At 42.7% G+C, this 13,429-nt stretch overlaps 1 protein-coding gene across 1 annotated transcript; it reads left to right on the forward strand.

Moving 5' to 3' along the window:
- The first annotated feature begins 4,413 nt into the window (after positions 1 to 4,413).
- LOC115150630 (transmembrane protein 88B) lies at positions 4,414 to 12,895 on the forward strand. Its single transcript, XM_029694109.1, has 3 exons — positions 4,414 to 4,648; positions 9,132 to 9,426; positions 12,272 to 12,895. The coding sequence occupies exons 2-3, from the start codon at positions 9,133 to 9,135 to the stop codon at positions 12,497 to 12,499; spliced, it is 522 nt and encodes a 173-aa protein (XP_029549969.1). The 5' UTR covers positions 4,414 to 4,648; position 9,132; the 3' UTR covers positions 12,500 to 12,895.
- The last annotated feature ends 534 nt before the right edge of the window (positions 12,896 to 13,429 follow it).

Here is a 13,429-nt window from a genome sequence, read left to right on the forward strand (position 1 = left end):
ATGTTAACAACCCTCCAGACGAGCTTCAATGCCATACAACTCTCCTTCGTGGCCTCCAACTGCTCTTAAATACAAGTAAAACTAAATGCATACTCTTCAACCGATCGCTGACCGCAAATGCCCGCCCATCCAGCATCACTGCTCTGGACAGTTCTTACTTAGAATATGTGGACAACTACAAATACCTAGGTGTCTGGTTAGACTGTAAGCTCTCCTTCCAGACTCAGATCAAACATCTCCAATCCAAAGTTAAATCTAGAATTGGCTTCCTATTTCGCAACAAAGCATCCTTCACTCATGCTGCCAAACATACCCTCGTAAAACTGACCATCCTACCGATCCTCGACCTAGGCGATGTCGTTTACAAAATAGCCTCCAATACCCTACTCAATAAACTGGATGCAGTCTATCACAGTGCCATCCGTTTTGTCACCAAAGCCCCATATACTACCCACCACTGCGACCTGTACGCTCTCGTTGGCTGGCCCTCGCTTCATACTCGTCGCCAAACCCACTGGCTCCAGGTCATCTACAAGACCCTGCTAGGTAAAGTCCCCCCTTATCTCAGCTCACTGGTCACCATAGCAGCACCCACCTGTAGCACACACTCCAGCAGGTATATCTCTCTGGTCACCCCCAAAGCCAATTCCTCCTTTGGCCGTCTCTCCTTCCAGTTCTCTGCTGCGGAAACACTTATCTCCCTCACTAGCTTTAAGCATCAGCTGTCAGAGCAGCTCACAGATCACTGCACCTGTACATAGCCCATCTATAATTTAGCCCAAACAACTACCTCATCCCCCTACTGTATTTATTTATTTATTTTGCTCCTTTGCACCCCATTATTTATATTTCTACTTTGCACTTTCTTCCACTACAAATCTACCATTCCAGTGTTTTACTTGCTATATTGTATTTACTTTGCCACCATGGCCTTTTTTTTGCCTTTACCTCCCTTATCTCACCTCATTTGCTCACATTGTATATAGACTTATTTTTCTACTGTAATATTGACTGTATGTTTGTTTCACTCCATGTGTAACTCTGTGTTGTTGTATGTGTCGAACTGCTTTGCTTTATCTTGGCCAGGTCGCAATTGTAAATGAGAACTTGTTCTCAACTTGCCTACCTGGTTAAATAAAGGTGAAATAAAATAATTAAACTGGATCCTGGACTTCCTGACAGGCCACCCCCAGGTGATAAGGGTAGGTAACAACACATGCACCACGCTGATCCTCAACACAGGGGCCCCTCAGGGGTGCGTGCTCAGCCCCCTCCTGTACTCCCTGTTCACTCATGACTGCACGGCCAGGCACGACTCCAACACCATCATTACATTTGACGATGACACAACAGTGGTAGGCCTGATCACCGACAACAATGAGACAGCCTATAGGGAGGAGGTCAGAGACCTGGCCGTGTGGTGCAGGACAACAACCTCTCCCTCAATGTGATCAAGACAAAGGAGATGATTGTGGACTACAGGAAAAAGGACCGAGCATGCCCCCATTCTTATAGACGGGGTTGCAGTGGATCAGGTTGAGAGCTTCAAGTTCCTTGGTGTCCACATCACCAACAAACTATCATGGGCCAAGCACACCAAGACAGTCGTGAAGAGGGCACGACAAAACCTATTCCCCCTCAGGAGACTGAAAAGATTTGGCATGGGTCCTCAGATCCTCAAAAGGTTCTACAGCTGCACCATCGAGAGCATCCTGCTCTGCCTCCGACCGCAAGGCACTACAGAGGGTAGTGCAAATGGCCCAGTACATCACTGGGGCCAAGCTTCCTGCCATCCAGGACCTCTATACCAGGCAGTGTCAGAGGAAGGCCTGAGAAATTGTCAAAGACTCCAGCCACCCTAGTCATAGACTGTTCTCTCTGCTACCGCACGGCAAGCGGTACCGGAGCGCCAAGTCTAGGTCCAAGAGGCTTCTAAACAGCTTCTACCCCCAAGCCATAGGACTCCTGAACGTCTAGTAAAATGGCTACCCAGACTATTTGCATTGCCCCCTCCATTCTCCACACCACTGCCACTCTCTGTTGTCATCTATGCATAGTCACTTTAACAACTCTACCTACATGTACATACTACCTTAAGTAACCAGTGCCCCAGCACATTGACTCTGTACCGTCATCCCCCTGTATATATTGTTATTTTTTACTGCTGCTCTTCAATTACTTGTTACTTTTTATCTCTTATTCTTATCCGTATTTTTGGAAACTGCTCTGTTGGTTAGGGGCTTGTTTCACTGTAAGGTCTTCGGCGCATGTGACTAATAAAATTTGATTTGATTAAAATTTGATTTGATTTGATTTGAGAAGTGTTCGGATTTGAAAACAAGTTACAGAATTTTCCATCTCTTTACATTGGCAACCTTTCAATCCCCAGTCCTAATCTCACCTATTTAAATGTACTAACACCATAGTGTTTCCGATTTTCACTCAAGTGCAGAGGTTTAGGCTATGCATGTTATAATCCTAACTGTGGACTATAGATTTGTGTGTTTTGGCCATGTTTGCATCGTCACAACTCTCTGCCTACAGCAGTCACAATGGACACGTTGTTCTCTAATAGAAACCCTTGGCTAGTAAGTAACATACAGATCAAACACACAGAGAGGACTTTCCCCCCATTTTAACCAACACTAAACAGCAGGCATTAAAACTACAAAATGCACCCCCCCCCCCCCCCACACACACCAATAATGCATTCATGTACATCATCAATGATCTGTTTTCACAATTTCAAATGTAAAGTAATGTAATGTAAATTAATGTAAATTCCCACTCTCCTTTTTCTCCACCAGCTAAGTGCTTTATTATCTGAGTTTGAGTTCATATGGACAATATTCCTGTTTCTACCTTTATGAAGGTTAACTGTCATCTGATAATTTCATCACTGAGTGATTTTTACCTATAAAGCCACTAAAATATAAATCTTCCCAATGAGATGTCATGGCAACCCAGAGTGGCGTGTTGTCGATAGATCGGGTTGGGTAGAGTGACTAAAAGCCTGAGGAAGAAGGAGTTCAGAGAGAGAGAGCGAGTACAGCTTGAGCTCGTCCATTAGTGCAGCTCTCTAGTCTGTCTGTAGGTAGAGCTCAATAGAGTTTAATATACAGATAGTGAAGGGGATCAGTGGGGTGTCTGTGGTCAGGGACAGACAGAGGTTACATTGACCAGAGAGATCTATTCCTGGCTGATATTAAGTTACGGTAACTTATGGCTGCTTTGCATTATAAGAAAAAAGAATGATTAAACAGCTGTGACTGTGTGTTTTGACTTGAAACTGTTCAAACCTTTCAATTGACAAATAAGCATGATTAGGTGACCAACAAAAAAGACCAACCATGTTTGAAACCATAACCAAACAGACCAGCAGATGTCAGTATGACTGCACTGAGAAGTTGTCCTGAGTATCAGTGGGAGAGGACTACACAGGGTGGTTTCTCCAGTAAAAGGTCCTACACCAGAGAGAGAGAGAGAGAATACTCCAGGGAGAGTTTTCTATTCATCATTTGTCAACCATGTCATACCATCAGTTTAACCTAATCCCCAGCTGGGCCCGGCCCAGTCCTACAGACAGCAAGGGAAGTGGAGAGAATGTGGAGAGAGTGACAGTGTGTGTTTGTTTTTTTTGTTTGGGAGGTACTGCTGTATCGGCTACTGTGAGACATTAGAGGGGGTGAGTGGGGTATGATCTCCGTAATCTGTCACATAGGGATAGCCCAACCCAGACCTCTCTCATCAGAGAGGTGCATAGGACAGCCTCATGTCTGGCTGATATAACCTACAGGGATTATTAACCCTCCATGTCCCATCTGTAGATTAACAGTACCAGAGCCTGCACAGGTAACACTGCCAACAAGCAGCCTATGTCCAAGAGATGGGTGAGTGCTGCTTTGCCTGGCTTTGGTCTTCTGATGCTGCATCACCGAGGGATTTGTTCTTATATGATGCTGCTTTTACCAAGGCTTTTGGTAAACAAGGATAATTAACATAGGGATGCAGTAATGCATTACACAAGAGTAAGTTTATGATGCTCCAAGTAAACTTGGATAAAATGATTAAAAAAAAAAAGATTTAAAAACATTAGATGAGCTTCCAAAGTAAGGTCAAACGTTGGGAAAAGCAGATTCGGATAAAAGAGAAGAGGACAATATAAATGGGACATCATTAAAACAGGCGAATACTAATAGGGTTTATGGTATGGTCTGCTCATCACGTTATCTCATTTTCACTCCACCGCTTCCGTGTGAAGTCACTAATGTTGAAGAGGACAGTGTGCCGTGTCCAATTGTGCTGAGGTGGACTCTCTCTCTCTCTCTCTCTCTCTCTCTCTCTCTCTCTCTCTCTCTCTCACTCAAACACTAACATAGTACACACACTCACAGCATTCGCTCTGCGCACCGCTCTGATCTATACACACTCAAACGCAGCACGCAAGCATCGCTGTGCTACTGTCTTGGAAAAGGCAATAGGTGCGCATCCTATGAAGCGCTGTTTTGTTTGTTTTTACTGTTCTCAGCAAACGAGGTAATATCATCTTATTCTGACATACTCTGGAGTTTGGAAGCACCTGCTCCTGTTCTGGGGTCAACAATTTCAAAAGAGACTTCTGAGACAGTGATAGAGACACCAGAGCGAGGTAAATGTGCAAATATATTTGGAATACAAATCTGCTTGGATTGTTGTATTTTGTGAAATACTATATCTTAAGTATGATGACAGTGTTGGCTTTTAAATGTGTTATTTATAGTTGTGAGTCCCACTGGGGACAGACGTCAGTTCAACGTCTAGTTTTGATTTACATTTGGTTGAGCTGCCAACAAACGTAAATTCAATGTGAAATCAACCAACAATTCATTGGATTTAGGTTAAAAGTTGATGATTTATGTTGCAAATCCAATCCGTTTTCCACAATGATTCAACGTCATTACATCAAATTTTTGGGTTGAAATGATGTGGAAAACGGTTTTTTTCCAGGGGGGTGGTGCTGCTACTAAGAAACCCGGTCGGTGAAGGGGTGGGGAGGGGCGATGGATCGATCGCTGTTATCGATTCCACTGAGCGCAGGATGGGGTGGTGATAGGGATGGGGCGGGATGATGAAAATAATGATAATATACCGGACACAAGATAGTTAAATGTATCTGGGCGTGATGGTAAGGGTAATTGGGTCATTTTATGAGTCCTTATTGTGTTTTGTGGAACAACAACATACTGTACCTTGTTGATTCATCTCTCTCTCTCACTCCATTTTTTTTCAATTTTAAGTGGCTTTATTGGCATGGGAAACATGTTTACATTGCCAAAGCAAGTGAAATAGGTAATAAACAAAAGTGAAATAAGCAATAAAAAATAAACAGTAAACATTACACTCACAAAAGCTCCAAAATAATAAAGACATGTTAAATGTTATATTATGTATATATACAGTGTTGTAATGATGTGCACATAGTTCAAGTACAAAAGGGAAAATAAATAAATAAATATAGGTGTAACGGCTGTCGTAATGAGAAGGGGACCAAAGCGCAGCGTGGTAAGTGCTCATGATTTTATTCCACTATGAAACACTTGAACAAAATAACAAAACGAAAACAAGCCAAACAGTTCTGTCAGGTACAGAAAACTAAACAGAAAACAACTACCCACAAACACAGGTGGGAAAAGGCTGCCTAAGTATGGTTCCCAATCAGAGACAACGATAGACAGCTGCCTCTGATTGGAAACCATACCTGGCCAAAACATAGAAATATAATGACATAGAATGCCCACCCCACACCCTGACCTAACAAAATAGAGAAATAAACCGTCTCTCTCAGGTCAGGGCGTGACAATAGGTTGTATTTAGACTGGTGTTAGTTCTTCACTGGTTGCCCTTTTCTTGTGGCAACAGCTCACAATTCTTGCTGCTGTGATTGCACACTGTGGTATTTCACCCAATAGATATGGGAGTTTCTTAATATTCTGCCACTGTGTACTCTCTGTTTAGGGCCAAATAGCATTCTAGTTTGCTCAGTTTTTTTGTAAATTCTTTCCAATGTGTTAAGTAATTTTCTTTTTGTTTTCTCATGATTTGGTTGGGTCTAATTGTGTTGATGTCCTGGGACTCTATAGGATCTGTTGTGTTTGTGAACAGAGCCCCAGGACCAGCTTGCTTAAGGGACCCTTCTCCAGGTTCATCTCTCTGTAGGTGATGGCTTTGTTAAGGAAGGTTTGGGAATCTTTTCCTTTTAGATGGTTGAAGAATTTAAGCTTTTTCTGGATTTTGATAATTATCGGGTATCGGCCTAATTCTGCTCTGCATGCATTATTTGGTGTTTTACGTTGTACACAGAGGATATTTTTGCATAATTCTGCATGCAGAGTATCAATTTGGTGTTTGTCCCATTTTGTGACTTCTTGGTTGGTGAGTGGACCCCAGACCTCACAACCATAAAGGGCAATAGGTTCTATAACTGATTCAAGTATTTTTAGCCAGATCCTAATTGGTATGTTGAATTTGATGTTCCTTTTGATAGCTTAGAAGGCTCTTTTTGCCTTGTCTCTCAGATCGTTCACAGCTTTGTGGAAGTTACCTGTGGTGCTGATGTTTAGGCCAAGGTATGTATCGTTTTTTGTGTGCTCTAGGACAATGGTGTCTAGATGGAATTTGCATTGTGCAACTGGACCTTTTTTGGAACTCCGTTATTTTTGTCTGACTGAGATTTACTGTCAGGGCCCAGGTCTGACAGAATCTGTGCAGAAGATCTAGGTGCTGCTGTAAGCCCTCCTTGGTTGGGGACAGACGTGACACCAGATCATCAGCAAACAGTAGACTTTGACTTCAGATTCTAGTAGGGTGAGGCCGGGTGGTGCAGACTGTTCTAGTGCCCTCGCCAATTCGTTGATATATATGTTGAAGATGGTGGGGCTTAAGCTGCATCCCTGTCTCACCCCCCCAGCCCCGTGGAAAGAAATATGTGTTTTTTTGTCAATTTTACCACACACTTGTTGTTTGTGTACATGGATTTTATAATGTTGTATGTTTTCCCCCCAATACCACTTTCCATCACTTTGTATAGCAGACCCTCATGCCAAATTGAGTTGAAAGCTTTTTTGAAATCAACAAAGCATGAGAAGACTGCCTTTGTTTTAGTTTGTTTGTTTGTCAATTAGGGTGTGCAGGATGAATGCGTGGTCTGTCGTACAGTAATTTGGTAAAAAGACAATTTGACATTTGCTCAGTATATTGTTTTCGCTGAGGAAATGTACGAGTCTGCTGTTATTGATAATGCAGAGGATTTTCCCAAGGTTGCTGTTGACACATATCCCCCGGTAGTTATTGGGGTCAAATTTGTCTCCACTTTTGTGGATCGGGGTGATCAGTCCTTGGTTTCAAATATTTGGGAAGATGCCAGAGCTGAGGATGATGTTAAGGAGTTTAAGTATAGCCAATTGGAATTTGTGGTCTGTATATATTACCATTTCATTTAAGATACCATCAACCCCACAGGCCTTTTTGGAATGGACAGTTTGTATTTTGTCCTGTAGTTCATTCAATGTATTTGGAGAATCCTGTGGGTTCTGGTAGTCTTTAATAGTTGATTCTAAGATGTATTTGATCATGTATATGTTTTTGCTGTTTGTTTTTTGTTATAGAGCCAAAATAATTGGAGAAGTGGTTTATCCATACATCTCCATTTTGGATAGATAACTCTTCGTGTTCACAATAATGATGGTGTAGTCTTAGGTTTTCTGGGTCTCTATGTTTTTGGTTGGATAGGTTTCTCAATTTCTTTCTTAGGTTTTTGCATTCTTCATCAAACCATTTGTCATTGTTGTTCATTTACTTAGGTTGTCTGCTTGACATTTTTAGATTTGATAGGGAAGCTGAGAGGTCAAATATACTGTTTAGGTTTTCTACTGCCAAGTTTACACCTTCACTATTAAAGTGAAACCTTTTGTCCAGGAAATTGTCTAGAGGGTATTGAATTTGTTGTTGCCTAATTATTCAGTTCCTTTGGCTTTGATTCCTCATGATTGCGCAATGCTTGTTCAAGTAGAGTGTGATTTTGCTGTGATCTGATAGGGTTGTCAGTGGACTGACTGTGAACGCTCTAAGAGACTCTGGGTTGAGGTCAGTGATAAAGTAGTCTACAGCATTACTGCCAAGAGATGAGCTCTAGGTGTATCTACCGTAGGAGTCCCCTCGAAGCCTACCATTGACTATGTACATACCCAGCGTCCGACAGCGCTGCAGGGGTTGTGTTGGTTATGTTGTTGTAGTTGTGTTTGTCCCCCGTGTGCTGAGGGTGTCGGGTTCTTGTCCTGTTCTGGCATTTACGTCGCCACAGACTAGTACATGTCCCTGAGCCTGGAAATTGTTGATCTCCCCCTCTAGGATGGAGAAGCTGTCATTGTTAAAGTATGGGGATTCTATTGGGGGGATATAGGTAGCACACAACATTTTTCTCTGTTGAGATCATTTCCTTATTAATTTCTAGACAGATGTAAAATGTTCCTGTTTGAACTAATTTAATAGTGTGTGTTAGGTCCGCTCTGTACCAAATTAAAATACAGCCTAAGTCTCTACCCTGTTTCACACCAGGTAGTTTGAAATATGGGACTACCAGCTTTCTGTAACCTAGAGAGCAACCAGTGGGTCCGTCTCCTTTATACCATGTTTCTTGTAGGATGACAATGTCTGTATTTCCAATTTCTTTGATGAAGTCTGTGTTCCTGCTCTTTAGGCCAAAGGCAGATGACCTCAGACCTTGTATATTCTAGGATGAGATAGTAAAAGTTTTGTGTTCCATAGTGTCTAGTGTTGTTTTTGTGTGGTTTAGTCACAGCTCATGCAGCCTTACACCCAATCCATAGTTAATGTTTCCTCTCTCAGAAGTCTGTTTTACAGCTGTACGTCAAATATCATTACTGGTTTACCATTAGTCACAAAGCTGTGTGTTGGTCCGTGACATCCCGGTGGTAAAGACATTAACGTGTGGGGAAATATAGAACAATAGGCAGGGGATTGCAGGAAAAGTAGGATTACGCTACATCCATGAAGAATGACATTGGACTATGGTTAAATGTATCAATGTATTCTCTCTCTCCTCCTTTCTCCTTCCATCTCTCTCTCCCCATCAGGATGTGTGGGGTGGACGTGGACCTGGATGAGGGAAGCTCAGGTGACGAGGAGAAGGAGCAGGAGTTCTGGGTGGGGGAGGGGGTGAAGATGCTGCCCCCTCCCCTAGCCCACAGCGAGGGCAGCGCATGGGGCAGCCGCCGGGGCAGGTGTGGCTGTGTGGCGTGCGGGGCGGGGCTGCTGTTGTGGAACGTGGGCGTGGTCCTGGTGTGTGTCCTGGTCCTGGTGGCCGTGTTCACCCTGGTCCTGCTGCCCGCCTCGCTGCTGCTCTACGTTGGCTTCCTCTGCCACTCACGGGTGAGTAGTGGGCTGCTCATAGTGCCACTCAATGTCTCTAACACAACCTTTGACCATCAGAATACTGTGGTAGGATTTTATCTCCGAATTGAGGTCATAATGCTTAGCTTGCTAGATTTCTCTGATTAACTTCGTATGTTGCTGCAAGTATGCTACATTTTACTCCTTGCTTCAAGTCAGGGCACCAGTTGTATCTTAGGGATATTGTCTCATTTGTCTGACTACTGTAATACAATAATGATTTCAAAACGTTACAACTTGTAACTCAAAGTTTTATTTACAAGATTCTCAGTTCAAACCTCTGCCATGTTTTCAAAAGTTGTGCATCTGTTAAACTCCGCCCATTGACCTTTTAGAAACCAATCAGATTTGTTCTGCCCTAAACCAATCAGATTCTTTCTGCCCTTAGAACAAAGTTGACTACATTTTATGTCAGTCTGCGTTATGCTTGGCAACCCTTAATAAACCAGGAAATAACAGCTTATTTGCATATGGAACCAGCTAAAATAACATAATAATAAGAACCCCGCTAGTGGATAACTGTTTTGCTGTGCCCCAACATGAAAGTGTTTCAACATGAAATTATATGAACGATTCCCTTCTGCTCCACCCTAACCCAACACTGTAAAAGTATACCGAGCTTGCCCAAGTATTTAAAGAGTGGTAGGATTCAGTTCTTGTCGCTCATGGCACAGAGAACACCCTGGACCAGAGGAAAACATACACACTCAGGGTGGGACAGGACGTCGCAGTTCAAGTATCTGTCCAAGTGGGAGTATGTACTGTAGATTATGAAGAGTAGGAGGGCAAGCGCATAACCCTGAGGCACACCCTGTGTTTCTTCAGCAGTACATGGGACAGGCACTGGGAACACCCAGGGGCAGACAGACACACCACTACATTTCTGGGTAAGATAGGGGTTGGCAGGGAAGTCCTATCAGCCTCACCCTTCTTTAGACATCACCCGGAAGCTAACATCATTTCTTTGGCCTATAGGCAACATTAAAGTGAGAGTTGACTTTAAAATCAAAGTTAGTGCAGATCTCATAAAGTGCATGGTTTAATGTCAAGATGAGACCACATCTCATGCCATCTCTTATGTAGATCTGGCTATATTCCTCAATCACAAATTAATGGGAAAGTGAAGCATATTGCTGGATAGACAACAGATGGCCTGGATGCATCTTAGCATTAGAATACTTTTGAGGTCTTAAAGAATCTGACAAACTTTGATTTTGGAGTGAACTATAATTTTAGTTACACAGGACTGTGTCTAGAACACACTGGACTACAACATGATGATGATGTGCTGAGAAGCAAACTCTGTTTTTGGAGTAAACTGTCATGTTAATAAGACCACCTTTAAGAAGAGGAAGACTGTGTCTAAAACAGGATTATGATGTGCATTCTGAGTAAATGCTATCACTCTCATAATGATGCTAAAGTGTCCTCTAAGATATACAGCTGTTGCCCTTGTCGAAGAGTAGATGCCCGATGTACCTTTTCACAGTGACCTTGCTTGGTTGTCTCCATTATCGATGTTACAGTGAAATATGGCTCTATACTAGGTTTAACTTTTTACAGGCATTTGCTAACTTTTTAGATATTTGGAAGAATTTTGTGTACGATCACACTGATTTATCTTCCTTTGGAAAGTTGCCATTTAATGAAATCAATAGCAATCCTAAATATCTTAAAACACCTTGAAGACACTGGTATTTTCAAGGTGTTTTCATTTCCACATCTTCATTAGTGTTGGATGGGGAGGATGTACCATTATACAGAATGTGAGTGCTATTTTTAATGTGTAGCTTAATGGAATGTTGTGAACAGTACTATATAGAAGACAACAGGTACCAGTATAGACCCTTGCTGCCTGCCAGAGTTGGGGGTGTCAATCAACAGTTTGTCTTGGAGAGGTGATGGATGGGACAGTAAGAGAGGATATCCATGAGAAGATCTGATTGTTGAAATTAGTACCAGTTAGTCCCCAGCTGGGCCCAGGCCTATACAGACAAGACAGAAAAAGTGTGTTTGTGTGTATGCGTGTGTAGATGAGTGTGTACTTGTAGTTGGTGATGGGCTCGAGGTTGCAGAGCTCAGTTGAGGTGGCTGGGGAAATTCCTCTTGAAAATGTTGACAATTAGAGAATTCTATGCCAGATAGTTATTATAGAATGTAGCCCTATTGAAACAACACTGGGTGTGTTTGAGTGTTTGTGTACTCCTATGTAAGTGTTTTTGTGCATTTCTGTTTGTGTGCGTGCATATCTGTCTGCCTGTGCAGGTCCTTCTCTGTGTATCTGTATCCCTTATCTGTATCCCTCCCTCCTCTTCCCTCTTGCTTACAGTGTGTATATAGTATGTCACCCATTAGCATTGCTTACAGGTTTTTAATCAAGTCTAGCAAGCAGAGAGAGGGCTCCACTCTTATCTCTATCTTTCTCTCTCTCATCCCAGTCTGTCTCCATCTTCCTCCGTCTCTCTCTCTCCCTCTCTCTTTCTGTGGCACTCACAGGTGATTGACAGCCTAGGGGTTTTATTGGCAGCTGCCTCTTATCTGAACATTGAAGGGAAACTGGGAAAGAGTCTATCACGCCCCACTACCTTCCCTCATATGGTCCCTCTCGCTCGCTCAAGCGAACGTGCGCACGCACGCACAGACACACACACACACACACACACACGCACACCTCCCCCTCAGTTCTTTTCAGTTAAAGATAAAGCACCAACATTTGCTTCACTAACAAAAACAACTCAGAAACACGTACTGTATCAATATAATTGTCCATATCTTTGGAGTCTGTTTCTGAATGTTACATTAGTCTCCCTCTCCACCCCCGCAGGTCCTAGACTCCCACTCTCCTTTCTGCCGTTACCTCGACGACAACAGCTGCTCCGCCCTTATTATCCTGGGCTTCGTGATGATGTCACCGCTGGTGGTGGTGGCGGCAGCCATCTTCTGTGTGCTTCTCCGGAGGCTGCGACTCCTCCTGCTGTTTCAGCCAATCACACGTGCCTGGTACCGTGGACAGGGCTTGGACTGGGGAGGCGACATCCGTGCTTGGGTCTGATTGGACCAAAGCTCTAATAAACCAGTTGTCAAAAAGTTTAATAGGTCAACGGTCAAGAGAGAATCCAGTCCTGGAAAATCGCTGTGTCACCTAATGTATTTAGTGTCCTATTAAACTGTAGTGAATGTCATACATTCAAATGGATATAACGGGAACCAGTCCAATTATTTAAAAACAGAGCTTGACATGTGAACAAGGCAGTGGTTAGGGGAGTATTGCTAGTCAGAGAGGAGACAGTGGAGGTAATGGTGGGATATACTAGCAGCTGTTCTCTGTGAATTTGTATTGGTTATGTATATTTTTATGTTTATGTTATCAATTATCTGTTAAGATATAGTTGTGAACATGATGTAGCAGATAAACGAAACAGTATTGCATAAATTGTCACTCAAATTACTAGAATGGAAGGAAAATATGTTTACAAACTTACTTCTTTTGACAGATGTTGTTCATTCTATTGATTTCATTATATTCACCATCTCTGTTAAAGGGCAATTCTGCCACTTTTCAACCTCATATTCATTATCTTCAGCACCAAACCAGTGTCTAAATCAAATACAATTCTATTGGTTGCATACACATATTTACCAGATGTCATTGCGCGTGTATCAAAAAGCTCCAACAGTGCCGTAATAGCGTGAGTGTGTCTGAATAATGATGAGTGAGAAAGTTAGACGCACAAATATCATACACCTCAAAAATGCTAACCTCCCCTGTTATAGTAATTGTGAGAGGTTAGCATGTCTTGGGGGTATGATATTTGTGAGTCTGTCACTTTCTCACTCATCATTATTCAGACACACTCTCACAGACACACTGTCTCAGACACACACTTTAAGTATTAATGGTGATAAGAGGGAGGGTTCCAGTACAGTGGGTCTGCAGTGGCATGATTCACTCTGCCTGGAATAATGTTTGATAGTCATCTTC

The sequence above is a fragment of the Salmo trutta genome, chromosome 16 (genome assembly GCF_901001165.1).
Source record: "Salmo trutta chromosome 16, fSalTru1.1, whole genome shotgun sequence".
Taxonomy (NCBI): domain Eukaryota; kingdom Metazoa; phylum Chordata; class Actinopteri; order Salmoniformes; family Salmonidae; genus Salmo; species Salmo trutta.

Bases quoted from the DNA above. Each gene is read 5' to 3' on its own strand.
- LOC115150630 (XM_029694109.1), top strand. From the start codon at position 9,133: ATGTGTGGGGTGGACGTGGACCTGGATGAGGGAAGCTCAGGTGACGAG. The intron at 9,427-12,271 runs GTGAGTAGTGGG...CCACCCCCGCAG, and splicing joins GCTTCCTCTGCCACTCACGG to GTCCTAGACTCCCACTCTCC.